Source organism: Lontra canadensis, unplaced genomic scaffold (assembly GCF_010015895.1).
Source record: "Lontra canadensis isolate GAN:19392208 unplaced genomic scaffold, GSC_riverotter_1.0 scaffold105, whole genome shotgun sequence".
NCBI lineage: Eukaryota > Metazoa > Chordata > Mammalia > Carnivora > Mustelidae > Lontra > Lontra canadensis.
Genome location: NW_022631099.1, coordinates 4745210 through 4760115, shown reverse-complemented (window position 1 = coordinate 4760115; position 14906 = coordinate 4745210). Strand labels below are relative to the sequence as shown.

The window sequence follows — 14906 nt, the reverse complement described above, 5'->3', positions numbered from 1 at the left end:
GTGTCCTGGAGAATTACTGATCCGTCCATGAGAAGGATTGTTTGGGCCCGTTGAGGTGGTATCATTAGGTTTTTGAATTCCCTCTGCCATCTCTGGGTTTCCCCAGGAGATGCGGGAGGAGGACCCCAGCGCATGTGGTTTATGCAGGAGCAGGGGCACTGGCAGGAAGCGGGGGTGGGGAGGTAGCCCAGAGAAGGCAGTCCCCAAGAGGGGGTGTTTCAAGCCTGTTCCTGTGATGGACAACAGCAGCCCAGGCCCTGTGGAAATTCTGGAAAAGGCAGAGAACACACCCTCAGTGGGATGGGAAGGAGCTGGGCTATTTCACCAGCCAGAGAGAGACGGCCTTTTCCACGGAGTGTCTTGCCCCAGTTTCCAAGCAGGTCCTCAGGTGAAGAGAAGCAGTCAGGGCAGCCTGAGGGGGAAGAAGCAAGTGAGGCGCCCAGGCACAGTCCTCAGTGAGGCGCTTGCTCTGGGGGTCGCTCCCCCGAGCATGGCATCTCCTTGAACGTTGCATGCTGGGTGCCTCGCTCGCTCACCCTAGTTCTGGCTGAGGATGCCAGACAGTCTGCTGGTGTTCCTCTACACCAGGGGGGGCGGCCATGGGGTGTGGGTGGGACGAGAGCGGACAGTGTCTTCTGCACCCCCAGGGATGGAGTTCAATCCCCTTCATTGTTTCTCCTTGCTACTTGGAATCCCGCCTTCCGAGCTGCAGCTTTTGCAGGGGCCAGGATGGTTCTCTTCCTGCCCCTTCCTGTGTCCCAGCTCTCTGCCCCCACTCAGGCTCAGTCCCTTCTTCTTCCTGCATATCATTGTGCCCTCTGTCATCCCGCCTACCTCCCTCTTTTCTTCCTGAATATTCTCTATTTTACTTGAGAAGCCAGAAGGGAGTGGTCCATGGCTGAAGCTCTCTGGGGTCTCGCACAGAGTCTGCTTTCCAACATTAAGTTTCTTTTTGCTGAGCCCCAGCCATACACCAGGTTTGGGAACACAGAAGTACAGTCATCTGCCTGCTGTCACAGAGCATCTATTCCAGTGAGGAAAACAGGCAGTCAGCAGATAGTCATCCAAATGCCTCTCAAATCTCAATGATGAGGAGGGTTAAAGAGAAGACATGCATTGTCCCCAAGGAGTGAATAATGGGGTTTTGACCAAATTTGAAGGGCCAGAAGAATTCCCTGAGGAGGTGATGACTGAGAAGGATCTGAAGAATAAGTAGAACTTAGTAGTAGAGCAAAGTGAGGTGGGAAGGGCACTTTGATAGAGTACACAGAGTGTGCAAAGGCCCTGTGGCACGAAGGAGCACAGAAAGCTCAAGGGACTGAATGAAGATCAATGTGGGTTCACTGAGGAAACCGGGATGGAGAGGACACATTATGAAACAGGAGTTGGAGAGGTGGCTAAGGGCCTTTGGATAAGGAATGTTTAGAAATGCAGGAAAGCTGTTTGAAGGGTTTTCCATAGGAAACGACATGATCCAATTCCCATTTTGAGGATGTCCCCCTGACTTGTGTCAGAGATAGATAAGTGGAAGTTGGGGGTCTGATTAGATGTGCAGCTGTAGGAAAATGGCTGGACGGAGTCCAGGTGAGAGCTGACAAGGGCTCGGGCAAAGGTGCTGGGGGCCAAGGATGGGCAGGGAAGTCTGGAAGACAGACAGCTTGGTGTATCTTTTCATCCTTAGCCCCCATGGGCTTTTGCATGGATGCCTGGCCCAGGCTGGATATTCTTGTCTCTCAGGGAGGGCAGGGCTCCTCACAGTGCTCTAGTCTTTATCTTTTCTTATCTGCACAACACCGCAGCAGGAAGACCTCCTTGTACCCAATTTACAGAGAGATGACTACGGTTTGACGTCATCACCTAAGGTCTCACAGTCCATAATTTTAGGGCATGGTATGCATGGTGCCCGAGCAGAGGATGGTCAGAGTGAGCTGCTACCTGTGCCCAGCACGGGAGCTCCATGGGAGCAGAGACGGAGGGCCCAGCACAAGGCCTGGGTCAGCAGAGGCCCACACGTTGTGGGTCTTAAAAACACACATCCTGATTGTTAGAGCATCTCTTTTCAATGCCTCACTTGCAAGAAATCTTGCTGCCTGCATGACCATCTTCCAAGAGACAAATTATACATGTTTTCTGATTGGTTCTACCATTCATAGCGCATTCCTAAATCAGCACCGGAAACAGCTAAGCTAAAACTTCTGCCTCTTTCTTCCTTTGCGAGCTGCCTCTATCTTATGCTTTCTTCCTCCACGTTTTTTTCTTAGGCAATGTCTAGACAGTTAAACAAAACAAAACACTGAACTGGGCTAGAAATAATTTGTTATTCAAGGTCTTTTTCCACCCCCCCCTCTGTTGTTGGCTAGATGGGGTAATCCTGAGAGCTGAGACCAGAGATGCAAGGCACACAATCGGTGAGATGTCTAAAGGTCCAGGTTGAATATACCATGGCAGACAAAGGCTGTTGCCAACTCTTGTTTCAATCAGGCTATAGGCTCAACATTTTGCATGAAGTAACTTTGTCCTCTCTGTATTTATGCTGCTTTGAAGGCTGTACATACCAGTATTTGCAGTGATAATACCGTGTGACCTACGCCTCTCTCCCTGTCTCACTGTCTAGCACTGAATATTACGCACAGTCACACACAATGTTGTGTGTTGGCACTGTCCTTATTTAGCCTTCACTGTCCCTTGCTGGGACCACTGCAGTAGCCTACTGTCCCTCCGTCTCCAGGCTCTTCCAATCGAATCCATCCTCCCAATCAGCTACCCTAGTGATCTTTCCAAAATGGACCCCTGACCACGCCCATCCCCCTACCAATCTGGTTGATTTCATGTCACCTGATGGGTATTCCGTGATTTCTGGTTCAAAGAAGGTGGAATTCTTTATCTGCTCTGACCTTCAGGGACCACGAGAAACTAACTCTATGGCTAAAAGTAATGGTTCCAAGCACTGTGCAAAGGTTCACCTACCTTTTTTAAACTACCCTATCTTTATTATTTGTAACATTTCCAAGGGAAGAAACTGAAGCTTCGAGAGGTCAGGTACCTTGCCGAGGGCCCCAGAGCTGGGATAGAAGCCCAGGCAGTCTGACTCCACAGGGCTCTAACCACTCTGCATCACAGCTTTCGTAAAACCACGTATCACGGGTGATTACAGGAATATTAAAGCTCACCGTCAAGCAAAAAGTAATGACCTTGCACGCCTCCCTGACCTCTGCACAAAACATTCTTTCTTCCGGCAGGCTCGGGGTCATCAAGCATCTTGGCCAATGCAGGCCTCTGCCACACAGGGCACGTGCTGTTCAAGGCACTCACCTTACAGCACCTGCACCTCTCACAGTGAGGACTGGCAGAACCCATAATCCCTGCCCCTAGTGTGACCAGAGTAGCCCTGGGCTCCTCTGGGCCCTGAGTTGGCTGCTCCCCAAGCCCTCAGGGCTCTTACAGGATATGATGTTTCCATATCGATTCTTATTGCGGTTTTCATCCTCTTTGGCTGTGTCCCACGAAGCTGTCTGCCCCTCTGGTAAAGCCTAGAAAGGAAGGACAGAGTGGTTAGAATGGCCTGAGATAGGGGCTTTCTCCATGTGTGGATGAGCCGGAAGGGAAATCGGATCCACTGGGATGGTCACTCAGTACAAAGGGCTCCGTGTTCTTCGATGTGGCCTGGGGAGAATGTGAACTTGGCCCCATCATAAACTTATCTACTCGTTCATTGACTCAAATGTCACTGATGCCTTCTGTGTGTCAAGAGCCAGACGTGGCCCAAAAGGGGAGTCATTTGCTCATTAACACAGTCATTTGACAGGTATTTACTGAGTCCCTAATCTGTACTTGGCACTGTTATAGGTACTCGGGATACAGAGAAATAGACAAAGTTCCCTTTGAGCTTCTAGTCAACCGGGCGATGCCACAGATGAGGGAGAAGACATATGTAAATTCAGACTGTGGAAAGTGCTATGAAGAAAAGTAAGCAGGGAGAAGGATGGTGAGAGTTTCTTCAGATTATACAGTCCAGGAGGGCTTCTCTGAGAAGGGAACAGTTAACCTGATTCCTTTTTTTTTTTTTAATCATTTTTTTTCACTTTTCCAAAATTCATTGTTTATGCACCACACCCAGTGCTCCGTGTAATACCAAATTCCTTAATCACGTGAAAAAGTCAGTTGTGCCAAAAGCAGGATGTGCTTTCCAGGCAGAGGGAACAGCAGGTGCTAAAATGGTAACCAAATGCCCGTATACAAGGGTAAGGCAGGGAGAGCGGTGATGGGGCCATCCGCATGGGCTGGGACAGCTCAAACTATAAAAAGTATTGTGGTCACTGGTAATGAGTTGGATATTATTCTAAGTGAGATGGAAAGCCATGGGAGGGTTCTGAGCAGTGCAGTTAGCTGATCTGATTTATATTTTACAAAGTACCTTCTGGCTCAAATATGGGACACAGGTTCTAGGATGCCTGGGGAGGAGGCAGGGAGATCAGTTAGGAAGTTGTTGCCATGGTCCAGGTAAGAGATGAGGCTACCGTGGACCCTTTACTGGGACAGTGGCAGTAGATGTAGTGAGAAGCGGTTATTTTCAGGATGGTCAGTTGAATACTGTAGATTTTAGTTCCCTCAGAAGCAGACTTGGAAACAAAGATTTGAAGAGGAGATCTTCCTTGGGAGGCAATCCTAAGGAGCACAGGTGAGAGAGTGGGGGCAACGATACGATCACGGGAAGGAAGTCAGTACATGGTACCCCAGGAAGCAAGTCACCACAGTGCACATCCAGGCTTTAATCTCACAGGCCCATTGCAGGTTGGGGGTATCTACCCACCAATTCTCATGTACCACAGGTTGAGGAAAACTCTTAGGAAATCCCTTGGCACATCTGCCATGCTCTGTGTGTAAGCTGTGCATATTCTCTGGAAAAGTCCTTGGGCAACAAGCCAGAGGTGCTTCCAGGTAGCGGGCACTGGGTGAGCAGTAGGTGTGGACCATGAAGGAAAGAGGGATGAAGGCTGATTCCTAGACTGTTGGCTTGAAGAAGTGAGTGGAGAGCCGCAGCATTTGCGGAGATGGAGGAAGTACATGGGGAGAGAGAGACCGGGGAGGCAGGGACTACACATCGTGTTCTGGGCACATCAAGTGCTTAGAATGGCGCCTGACACCTGCTGCGGCCGTGTGCTTCCCGCTGTGTTCCACACAGTAAGAGCTGCAGCAGCGGAAGCATGTTTGAGATGATTAGTCGGCGCCCGAGCTGAGATGCTGAGTGGGAGGCTGGACACAGATGTTCCCAGTCAGAGCTGGGGGAAGGGTTGGGAGTCATCAATCCAAGAGGAGACAGACAAGTCAACAGCCATGTGGAATGATTGAGAGAATTAGGAGCCAAGGGTGGTGGCAACACAAGGGAGGGTACAGTCGCTCATCTCGCGGAAAAGGATGCTGGGCGTTTAAGGGAGCAGGAACAGTGGTAGGGAAGCTGCAGCAGCATGAAGGCCGGGCCACAATCTGATTCCTGTTTCCACCCCGCAGCCTGTGGCGTGGGCCGAGTGCCCTGCTCGCGGGCTGGGCACTGCTTCTGAGGCTGGATCTGTGATTCCTTCAGTCTAACACCCCTGTCTGCAATGCGGGGGAGACCAGCATCCTCTCATCCCATCACGCTGGCCTTGCCTTTGTCCATCCATCCCTTACTAGGTTCAGCCTCAACAAGTCCATCAGCCGAATGGTCAGAAGTGCCACCCATCAGTGGGCATGCAGGACCACTGCCTAGGAAAAGCCCAGCTCATTCACAGTACCCCCTTTCTTGCTTCCAGTCACCCGTGTGTTAAGCCAACCTGGGTGGGTCTTCTAGAGAAGACGTTGGCAAACTTGCTGTAACAGGTCAGCAGCCTGGGCTTTGCAGGCCAAGTACTCTGTGGGGCCTCCACTCACGGTCTGTGGTTGCAGAGGGAACGCAGTCACAGACAAAGCTGGGTATGATCTGATGAAACTTAATTTATGAAAACAGGTGTTGGGTGGGATTTAGCCTGTGGCTGCCCTTTGTTGACCTTTCTTCTAGAAGCATGACTGGGATCCTCAGCTCTGCAGTGGCTGGGAAGGTAGAACTGGTGCTCATTCTGCTACCTCGCCATTCTAGATGGAAAGGAGATGGGGTGGGAGGCCCTTGCCTAGGCTGCCTGGCTAAGCTGTGTTCTCCCAAGTTCGCCTTCCCCAGGGTTTCAGACCAGGGTACTAGAGTGTCTTCCCAGCTATTAATTGATCAGAATTTTATTCTCTGTGTGTCACAAACCCTTAAGCATCCCAGAGGAGAAGCAAAGCAGGTGCTAGGCTCTGGGCACCAATCTCTGCCGGAAATATGAGTGTGACAAAAGTGTCACGGAGAGAGAGAAATGCTCACTTTACAGAGGGCCTGTCTCTCCTTTTTCTCCTCGTCCTCTTCCTCCTCCCTTCCTCTTCATTACAAATGACCATCACCCTGCGTCCCCCTTGCCATCGGCGTAGGGCATCTCTAGACCACAAGTGATTCTTGCTTTTGCATGTAACTCTTAGAAATCAAAGATTCTAGCTCTGGGGCCTCACCCTCCTGCCCTAGCCCGGTAGCTCCTGCTGTTTCAGACAACCTGCCAGGCCCATCTATTCCTGGCTCTCTACAGTGGCGGGCCATGAGTGTCTCACCGGCAACACTGGACTTCTCAAGGTTTAAGCGGGTACTCTGGGGTTGGTTTTTCTACTGGAAACTCTGTGTGATAAAGGCCAACTGTTCATTCCATTATATCTAACCAACCAAAGTGGTATGAAGCCATGAACAGAACACTCCAAATATTTTCATAATTATTTTTGAGGGAAAAAAAATCTGTTGAGTACCTACTATGTGCTAGGGCTTAGATTATGGTTCGCTGAAGGTTTTGTTATGGCTGTACATTAGAATCGTCTGGGGAAACTTCAAAACTCCCAAAGTCACAGCCCTATTAAATTTCATCGGACTCCCTGGGGATGGGACACAGGCTGTCCGCAGTGTTTAAACTCCCTGGGAGGTTCTAATGCACAGCCACCCTTCTTGCAAATAATGAATTTACCTGGAGAAACACTTTCCCACGAGTCTCCTCACTGGTTTCTCTTGCTTTGGTCTTGTCCCCTCCAATCCATTCTCCACTGTAATCAGAGAGATCGTTCTAAAATGTGAATAGGAGGGGCGCCTGGGTGGCTCAGTGGATTAAAGCCTTTGCCTTCGGCTCAGGTCATGATCCCAGGGTCCTGGGATCAAGCCCCGCGTCGGGCTCTCTGCTCAGCGGGGAGCCTCCTTCCTCCTCTCTCTCTGCCTGCCACTCTGCCTACTTGTGATCTCTCTCTGTCAAATAAATAAATAAAATCTTAAAAAAAATAAAATAAAATGTGAATAGGACCCAGTTACTCCCCTTGCCATTATCTTCAGGATAAATTCCAAAGTCTTCGATACAAGGTTCCTACATGCCCCTCCAACCTCATTTCTTGCCCTTATGCTAATATTCTAAAGATAGGGAACCAAATGCAAGGCCACAGACCATTTCAGGTGTTCCAGACTTCCGAGACTGACTTTATATATGCTGTTCCCTCTGCCTGAAATTCTCTTCCACCTGAGTCTGCCTGGAAAGCTCCTACATACCCTTTAAAACCCATTTCAAGCATCTTCTATTTCGTGAAATCTCCATTCCTGCTATCCCTCCCAGCACTCCACTTCCTCACCATCTAGTGGGTCACTTCTATGATTAGATGGACTCCTTTACATCTAATAATTTGGAAGTCCTGTCTCCCAACCTAATGATGGGCTACTCCAGGAAAAGAGCAGCTTCTTGTTCGTGTCTCTATCTCTAGAGCCTGACACTGGCCTGTATTTCATATCTACCTGAATCCCCTTTGGAATAAATGAATGGAGTGGACAGATGGTTGAAAACATTAGTGGGTGAGGTGGCTTCTGTGTGTTCTCTTTAATCTCAGAGGTGTCAGTGACCTTGAAAACTATCTGGTTGTGTTCCCTTCCACGGTGACCTACTGGGCAGTGGGAAGGCTGATCAGCTACTTGGACATGCTTGGTGACAGAGAGCTCACTACCTCATAATTCTTCCTGTCTCACTTACGGACAGCTTGGGCAGAATTTTGTTTCCTCTGCCTCCACGTACTTTGCCTTTGCCCTATGCCATGGGGGACCCACAGGATTAACATACACCTCTGTGCTGTGATACTGCAGAGATATGATGATGATCCCTGTCCACCCTCGGAGTCCTTAAGTGGCACAATTTGGGAGTCATCTCAACATCCAGGCCATAACCTTCAGGATGCACCCAGCATGCCGATATCCTTTGAAAAATCTTAAGCTGAGCAAAGCAGTTGTGTTAAGTGGCCCTTCTCTGGGAAACCACATGGGCCCCTGACATAGCCCTGGGAGGCTCTCTGAGTCCCTTGGTGGGGCTGGGGGAAGAGGGGTGAGCCTGGGGGCTACGATGTTGTTGACTGAGGTAGAGGAGGAGAGGCCTAACAGAGCCACCTAGGAGTGAGCAGTAATGACCCCCTAATTGGCAGACTTTGATCATATGTCCATTTCCCTTTTTAGGGAGCTGCAATGTAATAGGGGATAATCTCTTGAAGGAAAAAAAATATGAAGGGGTAAAAGTATGAAAGGGAGACTCATCTCCATCTTCAAAGTGAGCCAGCCGAGGGCCATTATTTTTACATTAGTGGCTAGTTACAGTAGATTGACTAGGGAATGGCGGCGGTCATTAGGAGCTAATCACATTCTTTTCAAGCCAAAATTGCCATCTCATTATAATCATCCATTATCAATCTCTGCTTTCCTCTTCTCATTCTCTTCTCCCGAGAGTGCGAGCTCTATTTTTACACTCTTCTCTGAGTGTGGAAATGTTACTCTTCAACAGTGTTGCTTTTTCTAAGGCAATCATTTGGGGATATCCTAGAGGACGCATTTGGGGATGTCCTCATCCCTGGAGGTCTGAGCTGTGGTGTTCACAGAATCCTCAAAAGTCAGACATGGAAGGATCTTCTGAGAAAACCGTTGCCTCACTTTAGAGATTGGCAAAGTGAGGTCTAGAAACAGGAAATGACTTGCCTGAGCATACGAGTTGAGTGGATCCATCTTCCCTCCACTCCTCCACCCTTCTTCCCGCCCTCCCTCTCTCCCTCTGTTCCACAGCAACCATCTGGGTGCTACACGCCATTCTTAGGTTCTAGACATAACAGCAACGAACATGGCACCCAGGATCTAAGGAACTTAGTTCTAGTTGTGGGAAGGTGCAGGCAATAAATGAACAGACAAGATAATTACTGTTTATAAACCAGTATATCCCAGCGCATTCATGGCAATACACAAGGTGCCAGTGTAGACAGTGCCTAGGAGCAAGGGACAGCTTCGGATAGAATGGACTGCATAGGACATTTTTGAAAAGGTGACATTTGAGAAAGAAAGAAGCAACCCCTGACATCCAGCAGCTGGCCAGGCACTCACAGTCGGACCCTGGTGTCTTACTCTTGAGCATAAACAATTTCTCAGAATGCCAACATCGGACGAGGCTACTCTGAGACCAGGATGGGGCAAGGCATAAAAATGACCACGGTGTGGTCCTAACTAAACATAGACACAGTATGAATATTGTCCAAGCCAAGAAAAAAAAAAATGACCAAAGTTCCACCTATCCTGGGTCATAGGAGAGATGGCTGCTCCTCTGTCACTCATGGTTTTAGCCTCTGTCCAGCATCCTCTTCTTAGAGCTAGGATTTATTAAGGTCCCGAATCTTACCACTGCCTCACAATGCCCAATCCCGAACAAAGCCCCGTATCCCCCAACACAGCCCACAGCCTCAGAGCCATTTCTCATGTCCTCTTACTGAGATATCCTGCAGGATTTAAACCTGGCTTGCTCAACACCAGGTGTGTTCCTATGTGTGTCTTGTTAACACCCTGGGGCTGAACACTGAACGTCGAGCAGAAGCCAGCCGTGGCAAAAGCAGGGGGAAGAACATTCTAGGCCTGAAGCAAGAGCAAGTGCAAAGACCTTGACATGGAATGAGCTTGGTGTGTTCTGGAGCTGGAAGGGGGGTTGCTCTCTGGGGTCTAGAGAATAGGAGCAAGCAAGTGACGCAGAACATGGGCGGGGGAGGGAGTGGCGTGCAATGGTGGTCCGTGAACCAGCGCCACGAGTACGAGTTTTATTCTACACCAGTGAACATGCTTCGGACATGTTTCCAGATGAGGAGGCTGAGCCAGTCCCAGCAGCGCGATAAGTGGCTCGGAGCTCTTGTCTCATGAACCCTCCCTTCATCCCTGCTGCCAGGCTTCACAGACTTGAGGGTCAAATTCAGATCTGGTGCCTCCTAACTCTCCCTGTGACTGCGACCCACCCGCTCACCCATCCAGCTTCACTCCCAGCCACGGAGCTCCGTAAGCCAGACACTCCACCTACCTAGAGAGACCCCGGTGGGGGTCATGGGCTTTGCAGGCCCTGCTGTGCTGAATCAGTCCACAGGACTGTGGAAACTACCTCAGTTTCCCCACTTACTACTTTAGTTCCCTGCTCTAGCCAGGAATGGCCCCTGATGTCTGGCTGGTTCCTTCAACCTGTTGGCTTGGCTCTCCTGAGATAGGAGGGTCCCTTCTGAAGCTGGCCATCCTTCGTTGCACGCTCGTCTTTGCACCTAAGCCTCTTTCCCTTGTGCCCAAATAGTGAGATGTCAGAACACAGAGCTCCCAGGAGCAACTCAGCTGCCACCCAAGGCAGGGAGTGTCCCGCCATTTCATTTCCCTGTGCGCCGCCTACCCTTGGCAGGTTCTGCCAGTTATGATGTTCCTCATATGGTTTGACTGTATCCTTGGAGATAATTGGGTAGGATATGCCCTGGGGTGCAGTAAAACCAGGCCCAGGGAATGCTGACCAGGCACTTCCTGGCTGCTGCCTCGAGGCACAGCTGATGGCCTACTTTCTCCATGAGCTGTCCAGCCTGCCAGGAATTCCCCGACATGCCTGCGCACCACGGCATTCTCTGGCATACTCCGGAGGGTCTCCACCAGGAGGCACCCTTTCCCCTTGGGTCTTTCCTTCTTCTTCTTCTTTTTTTTTTTTTTAATTAATTAATTTAGTTATTTTCAGCATAACAGTATTCATTGTTTTTCCACCACACCCAGTGCTCCATGCAATCCGTGCCCTCTCTAATACTCACCACCTGGTTCCCCCAACCTCCCACCCCTCACCGCTTCAAACCCCTCGGATTGTTTTTCAGAGTCCATAGTCTCTCATGGTTCACCTCCCCTTCCAATTTCCCTCAACTCCTTCTCCTCTCCATCCCCCCTTGTCCTCCATGCTATTTGTTATGCTCCACACATAAGTGAAACCATATGATAATTGACCCTCTCGGCTTGACTTATTTTACTCAGCATAATCTCTCCCAGTCCCGTCCATGTTGCTACGAAAGTTGGGTATTCATCCTTTCTGATGGAGGCATCATACTCCATCGTGTATATGGACCACATCTTCCTTATCCATTCATCCATTGAAGGGCATCTTGGTTCTTTCCACAGTTTGGTGACCACGGCCATTGCTGCTATGAACATTGGGGTACAGCCCTTCTTTTCACTCCATCTGTATCTTTGGGGTAAATACCCAGTAGTGCAATGGCACGGTCATAGGGAAGCTCTGTTTTTAATTTCTTGAGGAATCTCCACACTGTTCTCCAAAGTGGCTGCACCAACTTGCATTCCCACCAACAGTGTAAGAGGGTTCCCCTTTCTCCACATCCCCTCTTTCCTTCATTTTTGTCAGGAATGCCTCTTGTCCACCAGCAGTGCCTAATGAGTCAGGGAAAAGGCAGGGCTTTGCAAAAGGCAGACAGACCAGAAGGGAACATTTTGTCCCTCCTGGTCTCCATGAACTTTTCTGAACATTAAGTCAATAACTGCCCTTCCCAGCCCTTCCACATTTCTGAGCCTGGCCTTCAGGCGCAGGGGGTGCAGTGGGGACCGGCCTGTGCCACAGATTCAGCTGCTCTGCTCCACCTGGGACGTGGAGGCAAAGAGGAAGTGGCTGTTTCTATGCTCAGCACTCAGAATAGTGAGCACTAAGAACGGTTTATAGCCTAACACACTAAAAAGAAAAAAATACACCCTTCAGGTTAGGGGTGGGGGAAGGGTTTGACTCTGGGGCAGGGAGGGGAGTTTGTTGCCAACCGAACTCTTATGCCTCTTGGTGTTTACGTGACTCTATGCATTTGTTAAAACTTAGGGAACTGTACACCTCTGCCCCACCCCCCAATGGGTTTGATGGGATGTAAACTTAAAACAATGAAAAGCAAATACACCTCATGGAGTTTGGTGATGATCTGTGACTACCGGAGGCAACCACAGTAGGTTGCTCACACCGTGTCGGGTGCGCAGGTGTTTGGAGTCTCGTCCTTCCCTGTCTTGCCCAAGGATGTGCTTACAGACACCCACAGCTTACTTCTGGAACTCACTCTCTGCCTCCCTTTCGTCACAAACATCCAATTTACTGTCATGAGACCAAAGATGGGGGCTCTTTCCAACATCCATCCTGGTTTGCCTTGGACCAAAGGGCTTCCCGGGGTTGTAGGATTTCATTTTAAAACTGGGACCATCCTGGACAAAGCAGGGCAAATCATTCACCCTAGGAACAGGTAAGATGGAGTATTCAAAGAATGAGAAAGTTTTGTGAAGTGTTGGAGGCTCAAGGTCTGGTCTCCATGGAGGTCCATGAGTTCAGTAAACACTGATATTTACTGAAGTCCGCTGCTGGCTGGTAGATGGGAAGGGCTGCCATGGACAGCTGTACTGGTTGTGCACAGTGCAAGAGCCACACATCTGAGGCAGCATCACCTATTTGGTAGGCAGCTCTGTATATATTATGAACAAGTATCTTGAGACACGTGCACCTTTCGCTCTTTCACCCTAAGGAGCTGTGTGAGTTCCTGGTGGCCCGGCTGGCCCGGTAGGGCCCAAGCTTGCAACAATGTCTCTTCCTGCACTGAAAAGCCCACGCCTTAGGGATTATAAATGTGGATGGGGAAGGCAGGAGAGGATAACTAATGACATCTACTCAGAGTGGCATCAGGAGAGCAAATATTATTGCCATGTCACTAAATAGACGGTAATTTATGAGTTCTGCGGGGCAAGCCGAGTAGAAAATCAGAGGGCAGCACGATGGAGGTATTTGTCTGTGACAGGAGCACTGATCAAGGCAGAAGAGTTGAGTGCGTGTCTGTGTGTAGAGTCCCAGAGCACCATTTAAAAAGCCCCCCATTAAAAGCTCAAGATTTCTTTTAAAAAGAAATTTTAGGACCATGGTTCTCAAATTTTGGCAGTCATTCAAATTTCTTAGGGAATTTGGTCAAATGCAGAGGGCTGGCCCCTGTCCCATGTCAACGACCCTGTGTCCTCATGTTCTTTCCTGACTCTCCAGGTGATTCCAACACATGTCACAGTTTGAGAACCATTGTCTTAGGAGTAAGGTAAATGGGAACAGCAGATTTCTGGGGAAGAGTCAACTTAAATTTTAAGGCAAATACTCGGTGTCCCTACACAGACAGCCCAGAGATGTGGGAGTCATTCTGCGTTGGTGTCTTTAAGAAATACTGCCTTTTCCTCTCCCTCAAGGAAATAAATAAAACCCAAGAAAGCGGGGGGGCAGTCTGTTTCTCCCTCTGCCTCTCCTAGCTTATGGTTTCTCACTCTCTGTCTCTCAAGTAAATAAATAAAATCTTAAAAAAAAAAAAAAAAAGAAGTACTGCCCCCCTTTTTTTTTCCTGGAGAGAACTATTCTTAATCACAAAGCCTTTTGCCAGCACACTGTAATTCAGTGAAGTTGATATTTAGTATTCATATATATTTTGCAGATGGTTGGTAGAAGAGAGAGGAGCAAGAATGTACCCTGGCCTCACGAAGCCGATTGTCTCCTGGGGAAGCTCACACGAGGGTACCTTTTTTCCTCCCAGCTCTGAACCCATGATCTGGGGGATCCCTGCATCCCACTCTAGGCTACTGACTTATGGTCCCCTCCACACACTATCTCTGTCTTTGTGCATGAGCTTCTGGGCGGCTGTCTCTGGGCTAACAGCTCTTTCTTGAAACAAAAGTCAGCCAGAGGGAAGGGAGGGCTCTTACAAACCAGGACTATTGGTCTTGTTAATTTTGTCCAGGAAAACTGGGTAATGGGTGTAAAATTCCTCTTTATCTCCCAGCTGGTTTCATTTTTATTTCTCTTTTCATGGGCGGGCATCTTTGTTTCTCTTCCAAGAACTGGTTTGCAACATTTCAGTTCTTTCACGTTTCCAAGCCCCGACACTCATGTTTTTCCTCCACCCAGCCTCCTACTTTTCTTCAACTCAGTGTCTCATCTTTTGTGAAGATTCTGATTGATCTTGGAAGTAATGACAGATAAAAAGCAAAAACACCACCCTGACCACCCTGCCCATGGATCCTGGGCTGGCCTTACTCACCTGCTACGAAACATTTTAACTGGGGTTTGTTATCTAAGTACAAGCTGTGGTAAGACCATGATCTTCCTTTAAAGTAGGGACTTCATTTCCTTTGTTGAGCTTTCTAACTATCTCTGGGGCTCCAAACAGTGCAAGGTATACAGTAGGCACTCAGTGAGTGTTTCTAGCCACATAAAATAGAAGCATACTGCAGGAGTCCATGCTCTGCAGTCAAATATTTCACAGGAGGTGAGGTGGGGACACGCGGATGGAACAGTCTTGGCCAAGACCCCCCAGCATGTCAGGAACAGATCAAAAACCAAGTCTTGGCTCTTGGTCAAGGGATTTTTCTCTGTTACCATCTGAAAATTACTCACTTGGTTATGGAGGCCTCTCATATCAAATGCAGAATATACTGTTTGTTTGGTTATAAAGAGAATTATAAGTAGAAAATAAAAATA

The 14906-nt window shown here is 49.0% G+C and overlaps 1 protein-coding gene and 1 non-coding gene across 15 annotated transcripts in view; one reads left to right on the top strand and one right to left on the bottom strand.

The window, feature by feature from the left end:
• PTPRT (protein tyrosine phosphatase receptor type T) overlaps positions 1-14906 on the bottom strand; it is a 1045273-nt gene that overhangs the window by 76223 nt on the left and 954144 nt on the right. For all 14 annotated transcript variants that reach the window (XM_032838508.1, XM_032838515.1, XM_032838509.1 and 11 more), the window contains one exon: positions 3443-3530. In XM_032838508.1, the coding sequence (XP_032694399.1) occupies positions 3443-3530 (88 nt within the window). The remainder of the gene's footprint in view (positions 1-3442; positions 3531-14906) is intronic.
• Positions 11965-12102, top strand: LOC116855732. The gene has a single exon (XR_004380424.1). It is a non-coding gene; the product is annotated as a small nucleolar RNA SNORA43 (small nucleolar RNA).